Source organism: Podarcis muralis, chromosome 11, assembly GCF_964188315.1.
Source record: "Podarcis muralis chromosome 11, rPodMur119.hap1.1, whole genome shotgun sequence".
Lineage (NCBI taxonomy): Eukaryota > Metazoa > Chordata > Lepidosauria > Squamata > Lacertidae > Podarcis > Podarcis muralis.
This window is the reverse complement of record NC_135665.1, coordinates 8,704,989-8,715,820: the sequence shown is the minus strand read 5'-3', so window position 1 is coordinate 8,715,820 and position 10,832 is coordinate 8,704,989. Positions and strand designations below refer to the sequence as shown.

General features: G+C 46.3%; 1 protein-coding gene across 1 annotated transcript in view; it reads right to left on the bottom strand.

Annotated features, from left to right (window-relative positions):
• Nucleotides 1-2,477: 2,477 nt before the first annotated feature.
• LRRC2 (leucine rich repeat containing 2) overlaps nt 2,478-10,832 on the bottom strand; it is a 90,190-nt gene continuing 81,835 nt past the window's right edge. Inside the window, exon 9 of the mRNA XM_077936034.1 lies at nt 2,478-4,237. Within this exon, the coding sequence (XP_077792160.1) occupies nt 4,188-4,237 (50 nt within the window). The 3' untranslated portion in view covers nt 2,478-4,187. The remainder of the gene's footprint in view (nt 4,238-10,832) is intronic.

Below are 10,832 nucleotides of genomic sequence, written 5' to 3'. Positions count from 1 at the left end.
TGTGTGTGTATGTATGTATGTGTGTGAACAACCCAGTGGCCCCCAGGAAACTTGAATGTTGGGATATAAATTCAATAAGTATAAATATATAAATGAAGGTGGAAGAAAAAAACAGCTGGAGTTTATGGAACATATGCCAGTCAAAGTTCTACTGTTTCAGGTGCTGGAAGTAAAATTATTCCCTCGCCATACTCTAATTCCTGTTGGGTGCTTTGTATTAACAATTAAATTCTTGCAACTGAAACTGATTTCATCTTTCCGTGGCCTCTTGGTGCATGCAACCTGTACCAGAGGGCTGTTCATAGCAAATCACGTTATATGAAATGCTGTCAGCACATATGATAAATGGACGCTTTTCTTTTCTCCTGAAGTGAAAAGTTCTCAAGTTCCAGATGGCGCTTAAATGTCACTGGTCAAGAGGAAAGGAAAGATAATTGTATTTTCTTTTTCAGCATTCTTGGTATGTGACTAACCAAGACTCACTAACTTTGTTATTTACCCCTCAAAAATGCTGATTTATTGGTGACTACATTCTTGCTTGCTTGCAAATCCTGAAGGCACAATCTAGGCAAAATTAAGCTCTTTTAAGTACCACTAATTTCAGTCACCACTGTTTCAAGAGAGGAGAACTAGCTCCACTGTTCATCGTGGAGGGCTGTGTGGAGTCTCTTCCTTTAAATTCCTAGGAGTTTATCTCAGTGAAGACCTTACTTGGAAAATAAATACAACCCAGGTGGTTAAGAAAGCCCAACAGAAACTCCATCTCCTCAGAGTATTGTGGAAGAACAATGTCAATCAACATTTGATGATCTCCTTCAACCGGTCAACAATAGAAAGTGTCCTTTCATACTGCATCACGGTGTGGTACGCTGGTTTGACATCATCTGATAGGAAGTGCCTACAGAGGGTGGTGAATACAGCACAAGATATTATGGGCTGTCCTGTGAATCTGCTGGATGACATCATGGAAGAACGTTGCCTCAGGAGAGTGAGGAAAATTCTCAGCGATGATTCACACCCTGGTCAGCACTTTCTATATCAGGCAGAAGATATAGAAGCATGATTAGTTGCACCAACAGGGTAAAGTACAGCTTCTATCCGTGGGCTGTTAGGCTGCTGAATGAAAAGATAACAACAGGGCAACTGACTTTTGGGTTTGATGGGTGTCCGTCAGTAAACATGGGGAATTAATACTAAGAGAGCTGAGTGGGGGATGCTCGTGTGATCTCACTGTATACAACTTGTACAAGTGACAATAAAGTATTTCAATTTCAATTGTCTCCCACAGCAGTGCAGCCATGGAGTCCAAGGCATCTCTCCCTGCCAGTCTCCAGCCAGTCTGCCCAAGATGGATCCCAGTTTTCCTTCCTTCTCCTCCTTCCCAGAACACCTTGCTCAAGACTCTCTTTTCCTGTCACCTCACCCTCAGTTGCCCTGGCAACCTTCCAAATCCCCTCTCTCTGTTCACACCTCAGGGCAAGTGGGGAGGACAGTTCTCTTGCATTGCCAATGGCTCCCAATGGCCCTCTATTGTTTCTTAATGGCCCTAGCTTGGCCAGGTCATTTTTTCCCCATAGGCTAGCTCAGGAATTCAACTGCAGCTTGTATTTCTCTCCCTTCACACCCCAAATAATCAACATCCTACCATTTATTAAGTTCTAGGGCAGGGGTCAGCAAACTTTTTCAGCAGGGGGCCAGCCCACTGTCCCTCAGACCTTGTTGGGGGCCAGACTACCGTATTTTTTGCACCATAGGACGCACTTTATCCCCTCCCAAAATGAAGGGGAAATGTGTGTGCATCCTATGGTGCGAATGCAGGCTTTCGCTGAAGCCTGGAGAGTGAGAGGGGTCGGTGCGCACCAACCCCTCACACTCTCCAGGCTTCGCACACCTCTCCGCAAGCAGCGGGAGCCCAGCGCTGGGCTCCCGCTGCTTGCGGAGAGTTGCCTGCATGCTGAAGCCTGCGCGCGCTGAGCTCAGCGCGTCCAGGCTTCGCGGACCTCTCCGCAAGCAGCGGGAGCGGACTCCCGCTGCTTGCGGAGAGTTGCCGGCATGCCGAAGCCTGTGCGCGCTGAGCTCAGCGCGTCCAGGCTTCGCGGACCTCTCCGCAAGCAGCGGGAGCGCTCCTGCTGCTTGCGTAGAGTTGCCGGCATGCCGAAGCCTGGATGCGCTGATCTCAGCGCGTCCAGGCTTCGCAGACCTCCCCGCATGCAGCGGGAGCGCTCCCGCTGCTTGCGGAGAGTTGCCGGCATGCCAAAGCCTGCACGCGCTGAGATCAGCACGTCCAGGCTTCGCAGACCTCTCCACTGCTTGAGGATGATGGGGCGACACCAGGCCTGTGTTTATAGCATTGCAGCCTTCATTGTACATGACATGGGTATTTGCTATGTTTATGTGGTAGTATAAGCTGTCTGTTCAACCTTTTACCTGCCTACATCTGCTGGGTGTCATACAAATGAAACCACTTCACAGCTGCGCAGGTTATCAGTATGGTTTATTGAACGAATGAAAAAAATAACTATGCAAAACAAAATCATTTTGAAAGTCTACTGTACACATACAAAAAAAAGTTACGACAGACTACAAAACAACTAAACCGTCATAAGAGAAAGTGAACGTACGGCTGTGACACTGAAACAAAATAAAAATATTTTTATAACAGAAAAATACTGCCATTTCAGAATTAACATTACTAATGAAAAGTGCCTAGTTTTAAAACATTACTCTAGCTTTTTAAAAGCTGAAACGTGTTTCCTGAGCTCTTTTTTCTCTTATAGTTCTAACAAATCTCTCAAACTGTAATAAGCTACTTGTCAGAAGAACTGCCGCTGTGTCATAATTTGGGTTGCCAACTTTTCAACTGGCAGCTATAACTATGTCTTCAGCAGTAGCTTAATATACACCTGTTACTGGCAAGTGCTGGAGCTGTTTGCAGCAAGAAAAAAATCATTACCAGCTGAATTCTGCATATCAAGTTGCTGTGAAATACACAAGAACAGGCCAGGCTAGTTTTTCCTACTCAGTTGGCATACTTAGCTATTCCTCTTAATGAAGATTTTGAAAATACAATCAAACGCATTCCCAAATGGCAGTTCCCGTTTGTGCTCTATATCTCAAGCCACCCAGGGATGTATAGGAAGCAGAACTGGATGAGGCAAACTCTTGCTCCGATAATCACAGCAAAAAGGCCCTGTTTCTTTGTTTACTCTGTTCTAATTTACTTTTGCCAGAGCCATGCTCAACTGCAAATTGCTTTCTTAAACCCTCCTGCATTCAGAAAGCTTTGAAGCTGCTGTGAGAAGACTCGGGGGGGGGGGACGACACCCCAGAACTGTGCACACATCTGGCATATCCGTGCAGAATTCTGCGCTGCAGTCTCTATATTTCTGACAGTAATTTCAGCTGTAAAGCAGCATGGGGAAAAGACAGTTCTGAACAGCAGAGTAAACACGTTAACTGCAAGCAATCACCTTTTCTCCGAGGATACAATTACAGGGAAATTGCCATTAGCCAAGGCTCTGTTCAGACAGAAGCTTTCCCTGGTGACTGTCCCACTGAATAGGAAGTGGGAGAAGGTACTTCTAGGAAATGGTACCAACCGAGCACCACAGTCACTGATGTGATAGTGATGGTGTGCTGATCCCACCCAGCTGGGGGATTGGGATAGTCCTCTTGTGAGCTGTAAGTGTCAGATACGCTAGTCTTGGACACCTGGCATTTGCAGCAAACCCTCTGCCTGGAAAACAGCTTTAATTAGGCATTGATTCTTACAGTGCTGCAGTAGACCGGACACATACACAGAAATGGTCAGTACAGAAGGGAAGATCTTAATTCAGATGCCTGTTTTTGGTCTAAAAAAATTACAGCGTCTCACGCATTTTAAAGAATCGACTATTTTCACATAAGAAACATTTTGCAATGGTAGACAGAGTCACATGGTGAGTACAACTATCACATCATAGCCTGGTCATTTGAAGCTAATGCAACAAAACTCCCATAAACACTGATAGCTTTTTCAGCTTCTTCTTCTTCTTTCTTCTTCTTCTTCTTCTTCTTCTTCTTCTTCTTCTTCTTCTTCTTCTTCTTCAAGAGCTTATATTGGCACTTAATACTAAAGATGTTTTTTTCCCATTTGTTATGGCAAAATTAAACCTTTGGGTTCTCTGATGATGTATGAATCCCAGACCTCATATTTGGACACTAAGTGATACTTTTGTAGTGTAGCAAGGAACAGTCTCTGCAAAGAGAAAAATAGAAGTATACTATGTTAGTTGTCAATCTCTGAATGCTCGTAGCTTACTCGGTTAGGCAGGTCTTGAAACAATTGCGGGAATAAGCTACACCCTCCACCCAAATCCTCCAAACGTTTTAAATTAATAACTTTTGTTGCAAGGAGCGTTCCCTACACATGGATATACTGTCTCCACTTTGAGGTGTTGTAAATCACTACAATCAAATGGTATATAAATTTTATGAAAGGAATAAATACACATGATAAGCTCCACACAAGATGTCAGACACACAAAGGGAAGTAATCGAGGTGTTCTACACAGTTTTCTACAATCTATCTGATCTCTAGGTTCAGTTCTGAGGGCCGCCATTTCAGATATATAGTAAATATAATAATAATAAAATTAATAATGGCCCTAGAAGACATCCCATATGAGAAAATAATATGTTTAAGGATGTGGGAAAGATGTAGTATCCATATTTTTAAAAAATTCTGAAAGAAAACAACTGATCATGCTATTCAGAGAGAAAAAGAAACAATGATCTTAAGATACAAGAAGTTAGAGGAGAAAAGATAATGAAAAAAGCTTAAAATCAGGAGTGGGGAACCTGTAGCTTCCCAAAGTTTGTTGGATTCCAACATCAATCAGCCCATAATGTTGGCCAGGGGTAGCCAACATAAGGCCCATGGGCCACAAGTGGTCCACAGGGCTCGTTTAACCGGCCCACAAGCCGCCCCCAAACTGAGCTGCCCACTTGGTGAGTCCCCGCACACTGCACTAAACCTGCGCAATGCGGAGACTCACTTCCGCAGTGCCAGAAATGGCGTCTGCGCATGCTCAGACGCCGAAAATTGTGTCTGCGCAGATGCAGACAAGAAATCGTGTCAAACCACATCTGCGCAGATGCCAGAAATTTTGGGCATGCACACAATGCAGCCCACATAGGGATCTCTGCTGGAGTGAACCGGCCTAGGTGAGGTAAACCTTGCCGACCCCTCATGCTGGCCGTGCTGACAGGGGCTGGTGAGAGCCAGGAGCCAGTGGCTTCTTCCGGATTGCAGGTTTCCCATCCTTGCTTTACACCAAAGCTCTACTCGCCCGAAGGAAGAGGCTTTCCCAACTCATTGGGCCCCTTGTTTTTTTTGTTTTGTTTTTAAACTGCTTTTAATGAAAGAGCTGGTGCCACACGATTTTTATTGTAACAATCTGTATTTTTTTAATGGAGGAGGAGGAGGAGGAGGAGGAGGGGAAGAAGAAGAAGAAGAAGAAGAAGAAGAAGAAGAAGAAGAAGAAGAAGAAGAAGAAGGGCCTGCTGGATCAGGCCAATGGCCCGTCTGGTTCAGCATCCTGTTCTCACACTGTAAGGTCATGTCCCATCTTTGAAGGAATCACTGCCCAGTGGAAGGACCTCACTCTGGAATCATAGAATCATAGAGTTGGAATAGACCACAAGGGCCATCGAGTCCAACCCCCTGCCAAGCAGGAAACACCATCAGAGCACTCCTGACATACGGCTGTCAAGCCTCCGCTCAAAGACCTCCAAAGAAGGAGACTCCACCACACTCCTTGGCAGCAAATTCCACTGTCGAACAGCTCCCACCATCAGGAAGCTCTTCCCAACGTCCAGGTGGAATCCTCCCTCTTGCAGTCTGGATCCATTGCTCCGTGTCCGCTTCTCCGGAGCAGCAGAAAACAACCTTTCTCCCTCCTCTATATGACATCCTTTTATATATTTGAACATGGCTATCATATCACCCCTTAACTTCCTCTTCTCCAGGCTAAACATGCCCAGCTCCCTTAGCCGTTCCTCATAAGGCATCGTTTCCAGAGTAGACGATGAGAGTAGACCCAGCCTCAGGCAGGGAGATTCAGTGGGGTAACTTGCAATGGAAGGACTGAGGAGCAGAGGTTTTGCCACTGAGCTCCTTGGCAGTGCCGGATTTACGTATAATCTAAACAAGCTCTAGCTTAGGGCCCCACTCTCTTGGGGACCCCCCAAAAAATTTAAAGGGAAAAAACCTGGATGTACATTTCCAAAATATAAGATAAAAAGAACAAATAAAATGAAACCTACATACAGCAACAGTCTTTTGTGTTGTGTAGGCGCCTATGATGTAAGTCATGGTCCCTGCCTGCTAGCCTGTTCCCTAAAATATCACTAGTTTGCTCATTTCTATATACAGTGGTACCTCAGGTTACATACGCTTCAGGTTACATACGCTTCAGGTTACAGACTCCGCTAACCCGGAAATAGTGCTTCAGGTTAAGAACTTTGCTTCAGGATGAGAACAAAAATCGTGCTCCAGCGGCGCAGCAGCAGCAGCAGGCCCCATTAGCTAAAGTGGTGCTTCAGGTTAAGAACAGTTTCAGGTTAAGAACAGACCTCCGGAACGAATTAAGTACTTAACCCGAGGTACCACTGTATATTCAACACACAAAAACAGTGACAATTTGTTGTTGTCAAAGGACAGCTGGACATATAAACGGCCCCATTGCCTTCAGTAGCTTAGGGCCTCATCCAGCCTCAATCCGGCCCTGCTCCTTGTCATTGGGCCCCTTGTAACATTCTGGTGGCCTAATCAATGCTTCCCATCCCTATGTCAGCCATATGACTATTGTGATCTCCTTGACTTGTTTGTCCTTGAACTAGAGACAAAGCTTGTTGCTTGAAGAGCTCCAAGGCAATAAGGCATAATTCAGGAACACTGACTCTTTCCATGGTGAAGCAGAGGCCGTTCTCTTACCCTCCCCATCCCCTGAGCTGCAGCAACCAAGAATCATGTTCTGCTGACAGAGGAGGAGGCTGGACCATGATAGCATCAGGGGAAACACTCTTTTGAACAATGCCTCACCATCCAGGAGCTGAACAGAGATGGTGGTCCTCCAGGTGTGGTTGGACTTCTACTCCCATCAGCCCCGGTCAGCATGGCCAATGGTCAGGGACGACGGCAGTTACCATATATTATTATTCTAATTCATTGCACTGAGAGCCAGTGTGGTGTAGTGGTTAAGTGTGGTAGACTCATAATCTGGGGAACCGGGTTCGCGTCTCCACACTTCCACATGCAGCTGCTGGGTGACCTTGGGCCAGTCACACTTCTCTGAAGTCTCTCAGCCCCACTCACCTCACAGAGTGTTTGTTGTGGGGGAGGAAGGGAAAGGAGGATGTTAGCCGCTTTGAGACTCCTTCAGGTAGTGATAAAGTGGGATATCAAATCCAAACTCTTCTTCTTCTTCTTCTTCATTTATATCCCACCTTTTTTTCAAGGTGGCATCCATAGTTCTCTCCTCTTCATTTAATCCCCACAACAACCCTGTGAGGTGGGTTAGGCTGAGAGGCAGTGACTGGCCCAAAGTCACCCAATGAGCTTCATGATGGTCAAGTGGGAATTTGAACCCTCATGTCCCAGGTCCTAGTCCAACACTCTAACCTTGGATTCCTCAACCTCGGCCCTCTAGATGTTTTGAGACTACAATACCCATCATCCCTGACCACTGGTCCTGCTAGCTATGGATCATGGTAGTTGTAGGCCAAAAACATCTGGAGGGCCAAGGTTGAGGAAGCCTGCTCTAACCACTACACCACATGGCTTTTGTTGTCCAGCAACATATGCACAGGTGCCCATTTCCTGTGTTAAAGCAACTGACGTTGTCTCTGGGTCAGGAACTAGTCTCACCTGCATATATGAGGCTTCAGTTTCCACATAGTCTAATTCCAAAAACAGCCAAGGTCTTGCTTGTTCTCCTAATATTTCATTATTAACCGACAATGTACTGTTTAAGGCAGTAACTATAATTGACACTTCATGACTCGTCTCAAGTCAGACTCTCGTAGGCCTCTGTTTTTATGTGCTTGGACAAGTCATAAAGTCTGTTAGAGTGCCATGTATAGTTACTCCTGACCTAACACAATTATACACACAACCTTCCTAATCTTTCCCCCTAAAGTGACTGCCTCAGACTGTCTTCCTGCAATCCAGCTGTTAACCCAATCCCTCAATGGCTCCCAGTTGGAGTAATTATTTACTTTCAAGAAGCATGAATGGGCTGCTTGCCCTAAAAAATGGCAAAGATTATGGCAGTGTTTGGCCACTTGACAATAAAAACCAATATCCAGCAGTTTGAGTCCACACAGAGCTTCCAAAACAGATAAGCAAGCACAGAGTTATCTGTCTATAAATCCACTAAGTTCGATAAGTGTGATGCCTCCAACATGATCATTACTGAATACCTACCTTCTGTGAATTACAGGGATGTCTCCCAACTGGATTCTTGCAAACTGATCCAGCTTGGGGTGTTTTCACAAATGATACTAAGAACAGCACTTGGGGTGAAAAGTTGCCATCTATTCAGAGTCTTAGTTTGTAATGCATGGCTTGTGAATTTTGTTTATATGGAATGGATGTAAAAGAGGGCTAGGTAAAGGTAAAAGGACCCCTGACCATTAGGTCCAGTCGTGACCGACTCTGGGGTTGCGGCATTCATCTCACTTTATTGGCCGAGGGAGCCGGCATACAGCTTCCAGGTCATGTGGCCAGCATGACTAAGCCACTTCTGGCGAACCAGAGCAGCGCACGGAAACGCCGTTGACCTTCCCGCTGGAGCGGTACCTATTTATCTACTTGCACTTTGATGTGCTTTCAAACTGCTAGGTTGGCAGGAGCAGGGACCGAACAACGGGAGCTCACCCCGTTGTGGGGATTCGAACCGGTGACCTTTTGATCAGCAAGTTCTAGGCTCTGTGGTTTAACCCACAGCGCCACCTGCGTCCCTTAAAAAAGAGGGCTAGTTTTGGTCAAATATTCAGTGGGCTTTGTTGGAGGAAGCCTAAATGAGAGAGAGTTCACATTCCATCACATCAAAAGCTCTGGCAACTGGTCAAAGCAGGAGATGGGATCATTTTTCACCATTTGTTTTCTCATTGGTAGTTTTTAAATTCCCCCTTCCCATTGAAACCACAAGGTTCCAGGCTGGCGTAGTTAATCCAGAGGACTCTTGAGAAAGTGAGGGGCAGATCCAGCAGGCCCAAGGTCACTCTGACATGCAGCATTCCTGAATATAAGTAAACCTGAGGGCTGGCCCATTATGGCAGCACAGTGGTACCTTGGTTCTTGAACCTAATCTGTTCCGGGAGTCCGTTTGATTCCCAAAACCATTCGAAAACCAAGGAGCAGCTTCCCATTGGCTGCAGGAGCTTCCTGCACTCAATTGGAAGCCTTGGAAGCCACGTTAGATGTTGGGCTTCTGAAAAATGTTCGCAAACCGGAGCATTCAGGAGCCGAGTTGTTCAGGAGCCGAGTTGTTCGGGAGCCAAGCTGTTCGACTACCAAGGTACCACTGTATCAATAAAATCATTTTTCATGTGGCTTGGTGCTGGGCTAGGGAAAGCAGCTTCAGAAGTACCACTGCTTGAGTAGAAACTCTTTGGCTCCAGGAAATAATATGAGAAATAATTCTACACATAACTACTGGCAAGACAAACATGTTTGTGCCAAGGCTCTATACATGGTTTAGCACGAAATTGGCTTTCTTGGAAATAATTGGGGCCTTGTGGAGCCAGGGGCAGATGAGTTTAATGATCTATAATTTTGTAGTTGTTGGCACATTCTTAAACTTGGATCGCTTTAAAAGAGGATTGGACAAATTCGTGGAAGGCAAGGATATCAGTAGGTACTAGCCATGATGACTATTCTCTGCCTCTATGGTTGGAGGCAGAGATGCTTCTAAATTTGGGTTCCCAGACATCCCTGGTTCCCGGGGACAGTCCCTGGATTTGCAAATCTGTCCCCAGACAAATTCCGTCCCCGGATTTGCAAATCTGTCCCCGGGAAACATGGCAGCGGCAGCCTCAGCAGCCCGGAGCCAGCCTGGTAGTGCAGTTGGCTCTGGCTGGCTTCAGGAGCTGCTCGCTGCCACCGCCACTGCCGAGGGGAAACCAGGGGCATCTGGTGGTACAGATTTCCTGCCACTTTCCCCCTTTGTTTTGACAGATCGGGGGAGGCTCGCGAGTTGCGGGTGGGCGGCCGTTGCCCAGGAGGGGTGCAAGGCACACGGTTTCTCTGCCAGGCAAGGTGCAAAGCCCTTCTTTCACACCCTGTGAAACATAAATGCACAGGGGTTTTTTAAAAACTGGGCAACGGCCAGCCGCCCACGACTCCCGAGCCTCCCCTGATCAGTCAAAACAAAGGGGGAAGGGGGCAGGAGATTGGGGAAGACTCAGGAGTCACGGGCGCATGGCGTGCCGTTGCCCAGTTTTTAAAAAACTCTGCACATTTATGTTTCACAGGGTGCAAAAGAAGGGCTTTGCACCTTTATACAATATGCATGTGTGCTTGGGCCCAGGGTCTTTTGCCTCACCATCCCCACTGCTGACTCCCTGTTACTGCTCAGCTTAAAAGAAGAATAAAAAGTGTCCCCGGATTCATTGAAAAAAATCTGGTAACCAGATTTCTAAATGCCAGTTGTTGGAAACCGTACTCAGGTCCTGTGCTCAGGTCTTGCTTGCCGGTTTCCCAGAAGGCATCTGGGTAAGAACAGGATGTGGGCCATTGGCCTGATCCAGCAGGATTTTCTTAAAATCAGATAAGAATGGTTATATGG